The 20,500-nt window shown below is 35.8% G+C and overlaps 1 protein-coding gene across 1 annotated transcript in view; it reads left to right on the forward strand.

Moving 5' to 3' along the window:
• Positions 1 to 3,764: 3,764 nt before the first annotated feature.
• The window catches only part of LOC115220621 (one cut domain family member 2), a gene marked incomplete at its 5' end in the record, with an annotated part of 276,436 nt that continues 259,700 nt past the window's right edge, over positions 3,765 to 20,500 (forward strand). Inside the window, one exon of the mRNA XM_036510194.1 lies at positions 3,765 to 4,923. Within this exon, the coding sequence (XP_036366087.1) occupies positions 3,765 to 4,923 (1,159 nt within the window). The remainder of the gene's footprint in view (positions 4,924 to 20,500) is intronic.

The following is a 20,500-nucleotide window of genomic DNA, read 5'->3' on the forward strand; positions in this document are numbered from 1 at the left end:
AATACTTACACATAAGATACACAAAAGTATTTATATAAATACATACACACGTTTATATAATAATATAATATATATATTATATATATATATGTGTGTGGTGAGTGAATATGCATGTATTTATGTATGTATATATATATATATATATATATATATATATATATATATATATATATATATATATATATATATATATATATATTATATATATATATATTATATATACGTATGCGCATACTTTGGTATAGCTATGATACAAGAATAATAACGTTGATATACGCACATTATTTTTCATATATCTATTTCTTTATTCAATATTGAATATGTATATTTATCTATATTGACGCATACATACATACATTCATACATACATACATACATACATTCATATATAAACATATATGTTTATATATATAATATACATATATGTTTATATATATATATAATATAATATAATATTATATTATATATATATATATGTTTGTATATATGATTTAGCATATAGATATATAATATATATGTTAAACCGATACAAACGTATAAAGTGTACTGAAATATTTTAATTTTTAATATTTAAAACCAGAAACATATATATATGTATATATATGTATATATATATATATATATATAATACTCAGAGACATGCGTAAACACACAAGTGCACTAGTACAGAAACACACACACACACACATACGAGAGCATGACCGTCTCATTCAAAGCATTGAAGATTATTCATTGTTAGAATACGTAAGAATATAAATCTTAAATTATTTTTTACATTAATAAACTCGAATCTAAAATTATCGAAACGTTAAAAATAATTTAAACATTCTCCTAAGATAATTCTTTTTTTATACGCCAGACACAAACGTTGTCTAAGAATGAGTAGCTAAGAGTGCACTCCACTCGAAGTGTGCTACATGGAGTGTACACTCCGAGTGCGCACTTCTGCACCGTCCTGCTTATCTGGCTTGCTCCGACGAAGTGTCATTGCGCAAGCGCAGTACAGTTTGATTGGCTGCGCAGTGACGTGTGCGCAGGTCGTCTGTGGTTCCAGCTGTCCAAACATGGAGGTACAGCAGCAGCAGCAGGCACAGCTTGGCCACCACCACCACTATCTGCGACCTTTTATCTACCACTTCTGCGTTAGTACTACCACTCCTACTATCAAAAGTACCACTCCTATTATCGACTGTACTACTACCACTTATCTACCACCCTCAACAACAGCCCGTACAGCAGCTTGCTACACTACCTAGCATGTATGTCTACTACAACTACCACCATCACTGCAACCACTACTACTACTATTACTCCTCTTGTTGTTGATGTCGACTGGCCTACTCTGCGTAAGGCAACCCCCATTTTTTTTCTTTTTTTACTCGCACTTGTACACTCCTCCTACTGGAATTAACCGATATTACGACGATTATTACAACAGCCATCACTACTACTAATAACAAACAACACTCCTTCTTCTCTTTCTTCCTTTGCCGAGGCTCTTTGATTATTTTTTTTTTTGATCATTTAACACACACCCTAAACACTTTGACGTACACGCACTCACTCATACGCACTCGCACGCACACACACTCATTCACACACACACACGCACACACGCACGGAGGCAGGCAGGTGCGTCTTGCATCCATCCATACTGCATCTGTGTGTGTGTGTGTGTGTGTGTGTGTTATGAATCTCTCTAAAGTCATTTCCACACGTTCATACATACACGTCTGTACTAATATAATTGTCTAGTTATCGAATTTTACTTCACTAAAAATTCCTTCCATGTTTGTTATTATTATATATAATTTTTTCTCTTCTTACGATTACCTTCCCTAATATCTTATTTATTTGTCATCTCCCTCACTACGTTTCACTAATCCTATTCATTTAACCCTACCGTTTCTTTTTCGCAGCTTCCGCAATACATCATTATCATTATAATCATTATTATTATCATTATTACTATTACTATTCATCCATAGTCCTTTCTTTTCTGTTTCACTACTAAATCTCTTTTCGCTCTTCATTCAGCAGTCCACTTTCTCTTTCCCTTTCGATATCTCTCTTTCCATATCCGCTCTTTATTTTTCTTCGCTTTAACTACATTTGTCCGAACCATCACATTTTCTATCCACCATAAATTTCTGTTCCCCACTTTAACCTGTATTCTTCGAGCTAATAATTCATTCTACGCCTCGATATTGTTATTTGTCACACACACACACAAAAAAAAAAGCCTCTTATTGTTCATACTTTTTGTTATATATATATATTAGATTGTGAATAACAAAATCTCCATTGATCACAATCACTAATAAACATCGCCTCCCTATTATATATAAATACATCTCTCTTTCTCTCTCTATATATATATATGTACTCGTTTGGTTTTTTTCCTGCATACGAATACAAAATTGCATTCATTCACCTACACGTATTTATTATATGTACATACATAGATGCTCACATATTCGGTCACAGCACCAAATAGCTAAGGCTTCACTCGTATTTATTCATTATTAGCAGTGGTACCACTCACTACACTATACTCTGGCGCTTCGAATACCACTCAGACGAGCACTATTTATTTCCCTGCACTCCCGAGCTTTCATGATGTGTATAAAGATATAATCATCCCGATTCCACTTAAATTATTTGTTTATTTATTTATTTGTTTATATTTATTATATTTATTTTGCACACTGATATTCAGACACGCACGCACATATATGTATATATATATAAATATATATATATATATATATAGACAAACATACACGTCGATACACACACACATTATATATATATATATATATATATATATATATATATATATAAGTAAATATACTGATTTTAAAAAAAACTATAATAGCTACACTACACACACAAAAATATATAATATTAATAATCATAATAATAATAATAATAATAAACAAAAGCTACGGACAGAGTGTGTTAAGAGAGAAGAAAGACAAATTTAACTGAAAGCCAAGTGGCAAAGAGTGTGTAGTCATAGTAGTAGTGTTGGCGGAGAAAAAGAGAGAGAGCCGTCCGGCAACAAAACATCGAACTTAACTAGTAACAAGTAATTGTATATATATATATATATATACATATATATAATCGTATATATATATATATATAGCTTTTGGAAAAAGAAAGAAGGAAGACGGGAAAGAGAGAGAGAGAGGGAAAGAAAATAAAATAAAAATTTATAGACAGAAAGAGGACGAAAAAGGAAATTAAAAGAAAGGTGGGGGAAAACAATATATAACAATATATATATATATACACATATATAAATATATATATATATATAAATAATAATAATAATAATAATTCTTTTAAAGAAACAATAATAACAAAGCAAGAGTTGACAGTTATTTATTATCAATCACACCCTCCTTCTCACAAATTACGATCATCATCAACAACATCATCATTATCCATAAGAACAATAATAATAATAATAACAACAACAACAACCGATATTCTTCGATCGTTTCGTTTCGTTTTGTGTGCTTGTAGGAATGACGATGGAAAACATGGGCGAACTTGCGGATCAACAAATCAACGAGTCGTCGTCTGTGGCAGCCTCTGGTGGAGGTGGAGGAGGAGGAGGAGGAGGAGGAGGTACAACTGGAGGAGGAGGAGGAGGAGGAGGAACGGGTGCTGGTAACGGCGGAGGGGGAGGAAGTGGAGCCGGCGGACCGGGAGGAGGAGGCGGAGGAGGAGGAGGAGGAGGAGGAGGAAACACGAACGGTAACGGAGGAGCAGGTGGAGGCGGCGGTGGCGGAGGAGGAGGAACAACAACAGAAGGAGGCGGCAGCGGCGGCGGCGGAGGAGGAGGAACGGCAGGCGGAGGAGGAGGAGGAGGAGGCCATGTAACAGCAGCGGCGGCTGCAGCGGCTGCGGCGGCGGCGGCGGCGGCGGCAGCCTCAGAATACACAGTAAGTCCCCACGACCTGTCGCCTTCTAACATTGCCGCAGCACGTTCCTCCTCGGAGGCCATCCCCGTCAGTGTGAGCACCATGATCGACAGCAGTGAGTTCCGCTCCCAGATGGGCGAAGCAGCCACCTACCAGACTTTGAACGGCCGGATGAGTCCCGGCTACAGCCCCAACAACAGTTACGCCACCCTGACGCCACTGCAGCCTCTGCCGCCCATTTCCACCGTGTCGGACAAGTTTAGCGCTCATCACGTTCCCCCAACGTCGAACGTCAGCGGCAGTTTTACACTGATGCAAAATAATGGACTAGGAATGGACATGAACTACCGTTACGATAAACTGACCAGTATGGGTATGAGCATGGGCACAGCCCTGGGTGGCAGCCCCATGTCCTCAATGATGGCTAGCAACGGCTACCAACAAGGGCTAAGCTCGTACGGGTATGGCCACGGCCAGAACGGGCTCCATTCGCCCAAGCCCGAACCGAAAATGGTTTCCCCTACCAACTACGAAGCTTATCGAAGCAGCCTCGGCGCACCACCACCAAGTTCTTCGAGGCTTCCCTCACCTAGTGGCATGATGCCGACCCCGTCATCTATGAATGGTTTGCAAACTTCAGTGGCCACTTCGTCCCCTCACAGCCATCACAGCATGAGTCCCCAGCGCGAGCGACCATCTACGTCCTCTAGCTCGTCCGAATCTCAACAGTCGTCATCTAATAAAGAAGTGGAAGAAATTAACACCAAGGAGTTAGCACAAAAGATTAGTAGCGAACTGAAAAGGTACAGTATCCCACAGGCTGTGTTCGCTCAGAGAGTGCTGTGTCGGAGCCAAGGGACCCTCAGCGATCTGTTAAGAAACCCTAAACCATGGAGCAAACTTAAGTCCGGACGTGAAACTTTTCGGAGGATGTGGAAATGGTTACAAGAACCCGAGTTTCAAAGGATGTCGGCTCTTAGACTTGCAGGTAAGCAAACAAACTCATTTATTATATATTTTATATTTTATATTTTTTCCTTTAAAAAAAAATCACATTTTTTTTGTACATGTGTGTATTATAAATACATATCTATCAATACAATATATAAAGGTAAACATACATGTATGCACACAGATGTATATATAGACACAAATTTACATATACACATATATATATATATATATATATTATATATATATATATATATATATGTATGTATATATGCTCACATAAACACATAAGTACATACATAAGTGTATTATATATATATATACACACACACACAACTGATGAGTAGTAAGCTCTCAAAAAAGAAAAAAAGAAAGAAAAAGAAATACTATTGTGTATGTATGTATTACAGATCGTTGCATTTCCCTAACTTATTTCCAAACCTTTAATATATATATCTACATCAAAAAAAAAAACTCAATCCGTGGTAGTCTTTTGTTACTTTCTTTCCCTTCTCAGACAAAAAAAAGAAAAAGAATGGAAAAAAGAACGAAAACAGTTTAGTTTGTGTTTAATAAGTTGGTCTAGATTCATTTTCTTTGCTCTCCCGCTTCACATATATATCTATCTATCTTTCTAACCTTCTCAGGTCCTAAGCAGTTTCCTTGTTGAAATAATAACTTGTGTAGTTTCAAGTTAATAGTTTTAGTGTTGTGGCACCTGTTTGTTTCTCATCCCTCTCATTCTCTTTTAGTCGAAATATAGCCTGCTGGCAGTAGTTGTCGGAATCAGATCTCCCCCTTTTCCATCTCAAAGTCTTACCTTTATACATTTTTATTTAAAACAAAAAAGCAGGAAAAAAAATCCGAACTTGACTTAGGATATCCAAATTTTATACAAGTCACCAGTTCTACACACATCGCATCATTAGATTTAAGTTAATATTAACAGAAGCACACACACAGACACATTCGCGCGCACTCATGCTGTGGCTTTAAGTTTTATGCAGAATTAAACTAACTCGGATTGAATGCATAGAATATGCGTGTGCGCGTGTCTGTCTGTCTGTGTGTGTGTGTGTGTGTGTGTATACGTACTTACAATAGGTAATTGTGTTGGTTACTGTTATATAAACCCGGCGACCCCTGATCGCGCAGATTTCTGTATGGTACAAAAGCTAGTCAGTCAGGTAGCAAATATTCAAATGTGTGCGTGTGTGTGTGTGCTCCTTGTTTAGGGTTTTTGTTTACGAAACACTGTTGAATGTGTCAAAGCTGGACAGAGAGAAATCGACTGCTTCCACCACATGTCTTCTGCTGGTATTTCTATTGACATCTTCAAAACAATAACAAACCCTCTCTTGTCGCCAAACCGGCATGGACCGACCGTCTCTTTTTTTTTGGCCTTCTTTTTCTTTATCTCTTCTGGTCCAATTATTTCAAAATATTACCAACACTGTTTTTTTTTTTTTTTTTAAATTATCATTAACAACATCGACACTTGTTGATATGCGTGTACATACATACATACATACATACATACATACATAAATACATACATACATACTGCTCACACAAGATAACAGCTCGATTCTTTAATACTTATTAAGAACAATGATAGTTTTAAGTAAGCATGATACTAAAAATGATGAAAATGATTACATTTTGTAATTACTTGCTGTAACTTTATTGTTTGGTGGACTTTGTTACGGCAACAGGTGCCTCTGATGGTCTCTCTCATTCACACACACACACGTATGTGTATGTATGGTGTGTGTGTGTATATATATATATATATGTATGTATGTGTGTATATTTTGTCTGGGGAGAGTCATTCACTTTTAGTGCCCTAAGAATCTTGCAAACCAAATCCAAAATCGAAATATATATACATATATATATATATATATATATATCTGTGTGTGTGTGTGTCAAAATCATCCTTACGTCGTTAGGCCATACAAAAATCGTGGCACGTCTATTTGGCTGCCTGCATGTATGTATGTATGTATGTTTCAGGTCCTTAGTGAATTAGGCTTATTTAACCAATATTTCAAACTCAAAACATAACCACCACCACTACCACCACCACAAAGAAGGGTCCAAAGTTGTTTGGTGGATGAGACTAGTGATTTTCTTTAAATGTGGCTTATCTGAAAAACCTAAATCCGATGTTAAAGTAAATCCCGCTTAGTTTATAACCTTAACGGAACTCTGTCACCCTTATGTCCTAAGAATTCTTCCCTTTAGTTTCCTTAATTTGTTACCATTTTTGACCAATACTTTCACTCCGACCTGTGTCTTTGTTTCACGTTTTAACATTTTGTATTTCACCATGGCTCCAGCAAAATACGCACACGTATACATACATACATCATACATACATACATACATACATACATACATACATACATACATACATACATACATACATATATATATATGTGTGTGTGTATATATATATATATATATATATATATATATATATATATATATATGTATATAATATATGTATATTTAGCGTAAAGAGAGAGCATGGTAAAGTGATTATTTAATCCTAGTGATTATTATCTCTATATAATAATAATAATAATAATTTCATTTATTTGCCACCAGGGCAGATATGAGGGTGTTAGAAGAATAACAGTATTAATTGTCACTAACTTGTGATCGCTAAGGTTTCTCAAATATTCTAAACGATTAAAAAAGAAAACTGACTGCTGAAATAAATTATCTGTTGTTAAGAAAGGAATCGTGTTTAATTTTTATGTCATAAATTAGAATACTTTTTTAAAATATATTTTTTTTACAAATTTTCAATTCAAATCTATTGATTACTACAATCTTTCAAAAACGAGAACTTGTTAAAACAATTTTCTCTATTCGGAAAACCGACCCGGAACCATTTTATTGAAGAAATCTGAACAAACTTTGACAGTTTTGCTAAGAGATTTTTTTAGAATACGAAACCAATTCCTGTTTGGCGCTTTGTGCCATTTTAAAAATGATGTCCAATAGTATTGTGTCAGGGAAATCTGATTGTTGTCTCACAGAAACAGTCGCTAGTTTCTCGTAGAATCAATTGAGTTTATTCGATTCCTCTAGTTTTTGTTTTGACTGTTCCTTGGCCGCCGTCGTGTCGTGTCTGTTAAAGAATCAAAACAATAGCATAGGAGGGTTTTCTCTCCTATTTTTGTTTGTTCGGCAACGCCTTACGTAAAACCAGTCGGTACTTGTAAGGTGTGAGGTGTGTTCGAATCCAAGCTAGTCTCTTCATGCCTTTCTACACACACACACATTTGATACTACAGCGTTGTTTTATGACTGTGTTGTTTAAGGTTGGCAAACAGTCTTACATTATATGTGTACGTGAGTGTGTGATCGCACTTACTGTTGATCATAGCTGGCCCATTGACTTGGTTCTTAACTAGTGCTTGTTTATCATTTTTCATTCATATCCTCGGCTTCGATTAGCTGATTGATTTTCGTTGCCCCATACCGGTCGATAAGTATGGGAGGTCCTACCTGCTGTGAAAGGAGGTGCTTGTCTGGCTTCAGTAGGCTCCTACTTATTATTACCTAGAACGGGTGGGTGGTATTATTTTTGTGGTGGTGTGGTGGTGGTGGTTGTGTCGGTGGGCTTTTGTTTACACGCCCTCTTCTTACTCTCACGTCCTACTCCTCTCACAAACCAAACACAACAAATGTATGCAAAACACACACACACACTCAACAAACTTTATACACACTTCCTTCACTTCTTTTCTTGGTTTTTGTTTTCTCTCGAAGATCTTTTACGAGTGCATCCATACTCACAATTACAGCTCAAATATTACCAAATTGCATTCCCTATATTTCTTACCCCTAATGCCCTTGGGGGGAAAGCACCAATGTCACAACTTCATATTTTCTTTCTATTTAGAAAAAAAAAATGTCCTGCTTTCTTGATCAAATTACGTAAAGAGAAACAGTTATCGTCTGTATTCAGTGAACATGGCACAAACTGTAGGTTCCTTTAATCTGGACAACTTTCACTGTCTGCTCTAACGTTGTCTGGAAACGAGTTAGATATCCCACGTCAGCTTTTTTTTTTTTTTTCGGAAAGTCCGTGTGTTTCTTAAAATAACACTAATATTTAGGTGTAAAAGGAGTTATATTCCATTCTATCGACTACCTGTCGTCTGTCCACTTAAAAGAAATAGTGTGTCTAATTGTTCTTATTTCATAAGTTCTTTAAAGTAAGTAGATATAAACAACCAGGGCAATCCGATTTGCGATTCTCATTTGTAGGAGCGATTTCCTTTGATCTTTCTCACCAGTAGTCAAAAGCCTTGAATTATCTCTTTACTTGAACCCGCTTAAGATTTTTAAGTGTTTTATTTCTTACGGCTCTTCTATGATTTCAAGTTAAAAAACTTCTTCTTTTCGCATCTCACTTATGTGATAATCTTTACAGTCCTCCAGAATGGAAGAATGATCGCCACAACATCTTACCTTGTCTCTTTCCTAATTTTTTTTTTTTGTTTGTTTGTGACTTGCTGTCTTCTTCCGGGATAAAAATGGACCTGTTTTTGTTATAGTAGGTTGTTTAGTCCCAGCCCAGCCCAGCCTTGTTGAGCATACATACACTTATGATTAAAACCATTCTAACAGTAACCAACGTGGCATTTTTTGTTTCTTCTTGGATTACATTATACAATGTCCCACCACTTTTTTAAAGGCCATAGTGGAATATATAGGAGATAGCAACAGTTTAGAGGTCTCGTGAAATAATACTAGTAACACATGTATTACTGGTAAATATTTCATGAATTCAGAGGAGTTCTTGGACAAAAGTAAAAGAAATTATTCTTCTAAGACACACCGGAGATGGGTAACTTTCATATCTTCCGAGATCCTTAAAATAGGTACCAACAGTAGTTATACACCCAGTCCGTTCTTTTGGCTATATATATATATATATATATATAATATATATATATATATGTAGTCTGGATGGTGTATTTGCGTGTGTTGTTACTTATGTTGAGAAGTAGTGTTTGCTCAGAACTATACAAACTATAAATGTGTGTGTGTACAAACTTCTATCCTCGTTTACAGGCAGATAACCGTACTTATATACTTTCTATGTAATTAAAGGAAACGTTGATATTTTTTTAAAAACATTAACTTGTAAAATAAAGCGCTGATATAATTGATAGCAAAATATACTTCAGTCATTAACAGAGGATTTTCAGTTCGCAAGGGAGAAGAAACCGAAGAAATGTTTGCCTTTCTTTTGGCCTTAGAAACATTCAATAAAAGGAAACGAAACAACTAGGTTATTATATTCCGGAACTGTTACGTAGAAGAGTTTGCGTCGGCTGCAATTGATCGGAAGAAGTTTGTGAAGTATTGAATAAGTTTATTTGCTGTGAGGGAGTAAAAAGTCCTATCGTTTCAGGCTTCAACAGAGACCCCGAAACTTGAAACTTTATTCCACGAACTCTTCTTATAAGAAACAATTATCTATGATGATGAACGGAGGAGACTCTGCCTAATCGTTCAATCAAACTAGTAGAAATAGCAGCCAAATCTCCCTCAAATTACACCTTTTCTTTAATAAAGAAATAAAAATAAGGTGGGACACAATGGACAGTGTAGTAATTATTATACCAAAAGCCGTAATGATTACACATGGAATGCTTTTGATCATAATGTCTGCTAGATCTATGTTTGACAATATCCATTAACATGATTAACTCTCTGAGAGCCTTAAGTTCACTTAATAGTGTCTCTTGTTTGGAGGGTTTTTTTTTTTCTCTTCTCTCAAAAATGGTATCCCATTACTGACTTGTAAAGTTTGGTATCTTATATTTACAATTCCTCTGTGGCCAGAGCCATCAAATAGATCACGTTTCGAGTATCGTACCATTTGTAACCATGTCGCAGCACTTAGAGTATTAGAGCCCTTCAAAAGAACATGAACTTCACACATTCATAAATGATTTCCTTCGTCCTAACGTGCCTTTATATAAAAATTAACCATTTAGTTACCACCAAACTACCTGCGCTGATAACAATAACGAGTCGAAGTGACATAGATGAATGGAGGAGACCCCCTTGTAGAATCCTGGTGGGACATCACACTTAATTTTACTCATAATTCGCACAGGTAACTAATTCGCTGTGAATGCTTCATACGATAGACCGATTTTATTAGCCAAGGAGATTTTTTTTTAATTCCATTCTTAAAACCTTGACGTAAGTAAACGAGATACTCGATCATACATATAGTCAAATCTCCTTACTAAATTAGAAATGCAAGACATTGGATAATATAGTCCTATGTCTTTGGAGAAAACCCCCCCAAAAAAACAATGGATCCTCGGGGCAGGTCACATTAATGAATTCTAATATTTCCCGCCAAACGATCGGGTCTTCTTTCAAATGCTTACTCGTTCGTGACATCTAGGTCTATTTTACCTTTTAATATATGGAAGCACTCCGTCGGTTACGACGACGAGGGTTCCGGTTGATCCGAATCAACGGAACAGCCTGCTCGTGAAATTAACGTGTAAGTGGCTGAGCACTCCACAGACACGTGCACCCTTTACGTAGTTCTCGGGGATATTCAGCGTGACACAGAGAGTGACAAGGCCGGCCCTTTGAAATACAGGTACAACAGAAACAGGAAGTAAGAGTGAGAGAAAGTTGTAGTGAAAGAGTACGGCAGGGATCACCACCATCCCCTGCCGGAGCCTCGTGGAGCTTTAGGTGTTTTCGCTCAATAAACACTCACAACGGCCCGGTCTGGGAATCGAAACCGCGATCCTATGACCGCGAGTCCGCTGCCCTAACCACTTTTAACATATACTTATACTGAGGCACAAACTTCAATGTTCGGATGTCGACTATACGATTTGCTCATCGTTTATCGACCTAGGAAGGATGAAAAGTTATGACGTGCGTGGCGGGATTTGAATCCGAACGTTGAAGAGGACAAAACTAAATACTGCTATCGAACAATTTAGTCATTGCAGTTTTCTGGTGTCCCAAGTCTCTGCTATCACTCTTTTAATGTTTCATGTTATATTTATTTCTCATTCAATGGTTTTAGATAGTCTTTCTAAACTTTTAGACGGTACAAACTGTTCCCCCGCCAACACATTGCAATGTGTACATTAATTAATTCCCTTCCACCGTTTCGTGTTCACGTTCTGGTGGAATCGATTGTAATCGTTTCGGCTGTCCAGTATCGATGAAATAAAATATCAGAAATGTATCTGAGATCAATCAACTACATGAAGATGTGTGTGCATTCAAATACTCATACACACAAAATTAACTTTGCGTCTACCTTACTAAACATATGTTGTTTTGTATGGTTGCTTAGTTCCAGTCAACCCTGATTCAGCAAATTTTTTATTAGAGACATCTCAGCTAAGACCATCACGTCTTTTTCGGCAATTCAAATTCATAGTATATAATGGATCATTCCTAGTTAATGCTAGAGGTGCCAAAACATGTTCAATTTCCAAAATTCTCTTTATGCGAAGTGCATAAAACAAATACGCTGGATTTTCACAAGTCATGAATTTTGTAATTGTTCCCACTAATAAATTTCAGTATAAATAAACTCTGTGATATATATATATATATATATATATATATATATATATATACTCTTTTACTTGTTTCAGTCATTTGACTGCGGCCATGCTGGAGCATCGCCTTTAGTCGAGCAAATCGACCCCGGGACTTATTCTTTGTAAGCCCAGTACTTATTCTATCGGTCTCTTTTGCCGAACCGCTAAGTGACGGGGACGTAAACACACCAGCATCGGTTGTCAAGCAATGCTAGTGGGACAAACATAGACACACACACATACATATATACGACAGGCTTCTTTCAGTTTCCATCTACCAAATCCACTCACAAGGCATTGGTCGGCCCGGGGCTATAGCAGAAGACACTTGCCCAAGATGCCACGCAGTGGGACTGAATCCGGAACCATGTGGTTGGTTAGCAAGCTACTTACCACACAGCCACTCAGTAGTTGATATTTTATGTAGTTTTCGTATGATTTTTACACCTACCTAGAGAGCTAGTAAAATTTTCTGCTACTTATACATTTAAGACTCTTGTATGTGAGATATAAGGAAATTTGATTCTTATTTCTAGCACGTTGATCGACTGCTAAAGACTCCTTCGTTGGTCTGTAACGGTGTAGACTGTTTGCACCTTTTCACTCCTGTTAATTGTAACTTTGGAAAAACAAAAGTAAGGCACTGCTTCACATCTTACTTATCACCTCTTCAAAAATATCCGCTTTCATGTTTTAGAAAGCAATTATTTGACAAGGACATCACCTTAAGTGGAAACCTCTTGGCAAGCCGGATATATGTCCAAGTTTCATGCTTCCGCTTAGTAAATTATTTACGCTTCACTTACGTCGCTCCCGAGGAAGGCACGACTGACAAGCAATCTCATTTCCTATCTTTCATGAATTCCTAACTAAGTAAAGTGCAGTAAATGTCTGTCAGTATCCCGAGGGGGGTCTTACATGAGTTGCAACTTAGCTTAGATTTCATCGAATGATGCGAGCGATCGGTAAAGCTCTCTCCAGGACGAAACGACAGTCTGTCGCAATTAGCTATTCCCAAATGATCTGATATCAGTGAGATGGACGTATTATGAAATACAGTGTCCTGTCCTTGTCTATTGTCCGGTTTAATATCAGATTCTGGCCATTGAGTGAGTGTCTTCAGCTAAGTCCGGGCTGTTGCAAGCATTCGGGTCTGGTCTACAGTCTAAAGGTGTTTTTCTCCCTCAAAAGTCATGTGAAAAACAAACAAACAAACAAAAGAAAGAACCCCGACAATGATACACCTTCGGTTTTCTACTCGGTCATCCCAACATTTTAACCTATTCAAACATTTTATCAAAAAAGCAAGCAAGAATAGAATGAGAAATCATTGACGTTGAAATCCCTTCCGAACAGAAGTTTTACTCTTGCATTTTCTCCTGTTGTGTTGGAATATTTAAGAGATTACGGTGTTAAGTCCACTTAACTTAGTTTAATCCAGTTTGTTAATTAACTTAATAAATAAATACCCTAATGCTTTGCTTCAGTGTATGTTTGAGTGTACACACACACACACACATGGTTAGATCAGCGGAAGCTGCTTCATGGAATCCCTTTGGAATTGGAAACTTTCGGATAGCGCTAACCGGCTAAAATATAACTATCTTGTATGTGTTTGGATCTCTCTGATTTCGGTAGCGATCTTTTGATAAGATCAGTGATTATAATAAACGGCTTCCATTGTATAACCATGATATTGTTTTGTCTTCGATATTCGCTTCTCAATCTACTTCTCCTCCCCCCCCCCATGTGAATGTGCGTCTTGAATTTATTACGGGACACCAAAAACCATTTCTTTAATGGTGCGCACTCTTGCCATCGCGTAAATTGATATTTTACATCGGAATCTATTTTGGTTTGCGCCAATTAATGTCTGTTAAGGCATGAAAAACTGGTGATTCTTCGCTACCTTAGCAATTCAGCCAGTCTTAAAACACGTTCGCATTCTAGCCTAATTTCATTCACATATTCTCTTCTGTTATTGAATAACTCCTGGTCAAGCTTCAGTCGTGCAGACTTCTTAAAGAAAAGTATCTCACCTTTAACCAATGTCCTTTTTTCTAGGTGTACCCAGGACTATATTATATAATGTATCCTCTCTACATACATATAAGAAGCTTAGGTGTAATTTGAGAGACATTTGGCTGTTACTTCTTAAAGGTCAATCGACTACCTACATGTTCCTGTAAATGGTTCACTATTGTTGTTGTCTTGTGACAGTCTTTTACTTGGTGATTGAAACGTGCAAGTCGGGCAGTTTCGTTTCGTCTCCCTTCTCTCGTTTTACTTCGAACCTCGCCGAATTCAATTATACCTTTAATCAAACTCGTACCCGTTTATTACACAACGTACAATTCAATCGATGACCATTGCATCTACCCTAATTCAAAAAACGGTGTGCTTGTATTCAAAATAGCTTATTAAAACTTTTTTCGGTAAATTTTTTACAATTATATTAGTATTTTTTTTCTTTTTTACTATTACTCGTAAAAGATACTTTTTCTCACTTCGCTCTATCTCTGTCGCTACTACTATCTTCACATAAAGATTATATCATCTCTAACACTGTCACCATACTATATAATAAATACATTCTCTGTAACACGTTGTCATCACATTGACCCCCCATCTCCTCCACACACACTGACACACTCGTTCAAGATGGGTTTGTCTTTTTTTTTCTCTTTTGCAATTTTCTCTTGGAGTAATTACCATTTTAAACCGCATCTTCACCTTTAACAACTTTTTAGGGTTTCTTATACTTTCGATCTGTTTCACTGGTCAAAATCCATTTATTTCTCTTTTGTCGGTTAATCCATTTATACATTATCCCAGTTAAACAGTTTATCGACTAAATATTTACATCGCCTCTTAATTAACTCTTTCTTTCCTTTTTTTTTCTTTTTCTTACTCTCTCTCTCTCTCTCTCTCTCACTCAACAAAACCAATGTTTTCATCAATTTTCTGCGTCCGTATGAAAGCAGGACGGTTGGTTATTTTGCCGGCCGGCCGTCCCTATGATGAAAGACGTTCCAGACATGACTTCCCATCGTTCTCTCTCAAGCATTACGTATCTAGAACTACATTACCCAATGTATATAACTCATCTTTTCAAGGCGATTGGGTTGAACTCTGAGTAAGATTTAGCTGGAGTTTCTAGCAGATCAAACGACCACGTTAAGGCATCTTGGTAAAGACGTTCCAGACATGACTTCCCATCGTTCTCTCTCAAGCATTACGTATCTAGAACTACATTACCCAATGTATAAACTCATCTTTTCAAGACGATTGGGTTGAACTCTGAGTAAGATTTAGCTGGAGTTTCTAGCAGATCGAACGACCACGTTAAGGCATCTTGGTAAAGACGTTCCAGACATGACTTTTCCATCGTTCTCTCTCAAGCGTTACGTATCTAGAACTACATTACCCAATGTATATAACTCATCTTTTCAAGACGATTGGGTTGAACTCTGAGTAAGATTTAGCTGGAGTTTCTAGCAGATCGAACGACCACGTTAAGGCATCTTGGTAGATTGTTCGATCGGGATTTTCAACCATTTTAGTCTTTAAGTTAGAAAACAAGGTTTTTTTTTTTTTTTTTTTTTTTTTTTTTTATGGGACGTCTAGATTTGTATTTATTTGGGTAAATGAATTTTAATTTCCACTGTTTCTGAAGAACTTAAATTATTGACTTATCTGTTCTGTTTCTCATTATTTAGAAGTAGCAATTCATTTTTTTACACACACACACACACATATACACAAGTGCGCAATTATGTCTCGGTCTTTGTGTTTATTCTCTTAACATCGCTTGGCAACTGGTGTTGGTTCATTTATGTCCTTGTAAACTTAGCATAAGAGATCGATACAATAAATACCATGCTCAAAAAAGAAAATGTACTGAGGTCCGATTAGTTCGACTAAAATCCGTCAAGGTGATACTCCAGTATGACCGCGGTCTAGCGAAACAAGTAAACACACACACACACACATACACATACATATATGTGTGTGTATATATATATATATATATATATATATTATATATATATATGTGTGTGTGTGTGTGAGTATATATATATAATTATATATATATATATATATATATATATATTATATATATATATATTATATATATATATGTATGTATATATATGTATATATATATATGTGTATGTATATATGTGTATGTATATATGTGTATGTATATATATGTATATATATGTATGTATATATATGTGTATGTATGTATATATATGTATGTATGTATATATGTATGTATATATATATGTATGTATATGTATGTATATGTATGTATATGTATGTATATATATATGTATGTATGTATATGTATTATATATATGTATGTATATATATGTATGTATAGTATATATATGTATGTATATATATATGTATATATATGTATATAATGTATGTATATGTATATTATATGTATGTATATGTATATATATATATATGTAATATATATATATATGTATATATATGTATATGTATATTATATGTATGTATATGTATATTATATATATGTATATATATAATATATATATATATATATATATATTATATTATATATATATATCTGTTCCTGCTCAAGGCACTGTGTCACTTTGTTGCTGTCCTCATTTAGATAGTTGTGTGTGTGTGTAGACACGCGCGCGTCTACACACACACACGCGCTTGCATATACACGCTCGCTCGCTCAGAATAGGTGCTTTTATATAGCGATGTATTCAGCAGGGGTTCCGCACGACAAACTTTAATGCTGCCGTCTGCCTTGCGGGGTTTCTCACAAGCCTGTCAAGTTCTTAACAAGATTCATAGAAAATAATAATAATAATAATAACTGATAAAAACTATAAGCGTTATATAATGCAATGTATATATATATATGTGGCAAACGGGCGTGAGGGACAACATAAATAAGCAGGAACAATAAAACTTTAATTATATTTGTACTACTAAAAGCAGTTCATGGATAATCTAAATAATATTGAGTCAAAGGAATAACTTTGTTGTTGCTTTTTAAATAGACAAAAAAAAAACAAAGTGTTCTGATTTAGTACATCCTCTGTGTGTGTGTGTGTGCTTCACTGTCTTGCAACAATGTTTGGTCATTCATGGTACTTTCGGAGCATATTAAGTTGGCTAATTTTTATTATATTATCCCAAAAATACACACACACATGAACATGCCTATGTTTAGTCATACGTATATTCGCACACACACACACACAGCCAATCTCTCTAATTGATAATCAATGATAATTTTTATTGACTGTCTCCCCATCTTCCCACTTATCACCGTTCATGGCTCTCGCCCACCTGCAGCGAACGATGACATCCTTTAAGACTAAGTTCACTCTCCCAGACATTATATGTGTATGTATGTGTGCGTGCGTGTGTGTGCAACATATATATATATATATATATAAAATGTGTGATATGCCTTTGTCCCCTACAGCTAAGAGCTGCCTCTTGAGGCCAAAGCTAAGCAGCCAACGCACAATCAATCCAAGAGGCACGGATCTCTTCACGTTCACCGAAAGTGCTTACAAATACGTGTTTCCGGGTGGTGGCCGATTGATTTAACAGAGAGGTGTATAATAATAATCATTAATTATCGCTTTAGTCACTCAGAAACCAATTCTTTTTCTCTCTCTCCCTCATTTGCTCTTCACTTTTCTTCCATTTTTTTCCCCCTCTCCGATACTCCTTGCCAGACTTAATTTTAATTGCTGTTTAAAAACTATTTGCTGACGTTCTCACATAGTCCGGCATAAAACTCAAACTTTTTTTTCTGTTTTCTATCCGATAGACTTCTGTGAAAGAAATCTATAAAATAAAACTTGTCTCTGGTCTACGTTTATAACATTTTCAATCGGTTCTTTATAGTCCAAGTTATCCAGTTTAACTTTATTACTGTTGCATCATCAATTCAGATTCTTCTCTCTAGAACACTGAATATTACGTAGACTCGTATTAATCTCAAATTCGGTTTCTGTTTTGTTGTATGTTGTTTGTTAATCTCTTTTAAAAGTTTGATTTTGAAAAATATATTCCATTCTGTCTCATTCCACTCACAAAACAGTAGGAAATCGTTGATTTTTAGGGGCTTTTTTTAAATGAATATCTGTATAGAATCACGAAGTTTTTTATTTTACTTTAACCTATCTTTCGCCTCTTATTTTTTTGTTTCAGTCATTTGACTGCGGCCAAGCTGGAGCCCTGCTTTGAAGGGTTTAGTCGGACAAATTGACTCCAGTGTTTATTTTCTTTATTTAAGTCTGGTTCTTCTTCTATCGGTCACTTTAACCAAAACGCCAAGTTATAGGGACGTTACGAAACTAAGATCGGTTGTCAAGCGATGGTCTATCACACACACACAGACACGCGCGGGCTTCAATGAACATTCTGATGTGCACGTAGGTGTTTTCAGAAACGAACGCAGTGACACAAAATTAATTACATTCAGAAGATTGAAGAAGTTCTTTTGAATAAAGTTAGATTTTAGTCAGTCTGGTTACAAACATGAAATTTTACTTACGAAATGATTTATTTTGCTATCACTTTACTCTTCAATATTAGAAATGTACCCAGCTTTTAAATTCCACTCAATATTAACAAAGTTAGTCAAAACTCTGTTTATTCTGCTTAAGCTTCATCCTAATATTGTGTGTGTAACACCCTGGAATGTTATTGAATTAAAATAATTATTACAATTGCAGTATATTTTTGGTTTTACAAAACTTTCAAAACTCTTCCGTCAGATACGTATCAGTGTGTGCCTACACACATATATACACTTACATAGAGCTGTAAGTCAAAGAGTTAATTTTCTTCGTGTAGGCTCCTTTCTTATGTCTATAGAACTATGTATGTCTATGTATATACTCTGTGTGTGTGTGTGTGTGTATATATATATATAATATATATATATATATATATATTATATACACACATGGCCATGAGGGTTCCAGTTGATCCAATGCAAGTGGTTGAGCACCCCACAGACATGTGTACCCTTAACGTAGTTCTTGGGGAGATTCAGCATGACACAGAGTGTGTGACAAGGCTGGCCCTTTGAAATACAGGTATAACAGAAACAGGAAGAAGGAGCGAGAGAAAGTTGTGGTGAAAGAGTACAGCAGGGTTTGCCACCACTCCCTACAGGAGCCTCGTGGAGCTTTAGGTGTTTTCACTCAATAAACACTCACAGTGCCCGGTCTGGGAATCAAAACCGCGATCCTACGACCGCAAGTCCACTAGGCCATTGTGCTTCAACACACACACACACACACACACACCACACACACACATATATATATATATAATATATATATATATATATATATATATATAATATATATATATATATATATAAAACCTTCTAGCTATCAAACTATTAGTTGTGGCAGAATTCATTAAATGTGTTTAAAAAAAATTCTCATTTCCCTTGTTATTTAGAATGAAGTCTTGACTAATTACACATTGCTCATTCATTTAAGCAAAAATAGTTTCTGATTGACCTGTTAATAAAGAAGGGAACAATCTTTATTACATAACCTAACAGTAAATGCTCCTGGCCAAAATATCAACTCATGATTTTTAGTTTTTTCATAAATGCACAAGGCAACCCTATTTAGATGGAATTGTATTTTACTGGACCCAAGTTTGGTTTCTTCTTGAAAAGTTTCAAATCGTTTCCTGTCTTTTTCTGCTGATTTCATCTTATATGCCCATAATATATTGCTGAGGCATATAGTTCCAAATACACTTGGAACTGCCCGTTGCAATCACTTTGCGATGAAGCATTTTGATAATAAATATTTTGAGACATGCTAATAATCAGTTTGATAACATTTATATATATATCAAGTGGCTTTCATCCCAGTACATTTAAAATGCAATTTATAGTTTGAATTTTTATATTAAACAAAGTCGTTTACATAACGATATAGAGATAAAATC

The sequence above is a fragment of the Octopus sinensis genome, linkage group LG16 (assembly GCF_006345805.1).
Source record: "Octopus sinensis linkage group LG16, ASM634580v1, whole genome shotgun sequence".
Lineage (NCBI taxonomy): Eukaryota > Metazoa > Mollusca > Cephalopoda > Octopoda > Octopodidae > Octopus > Octopus sinensis.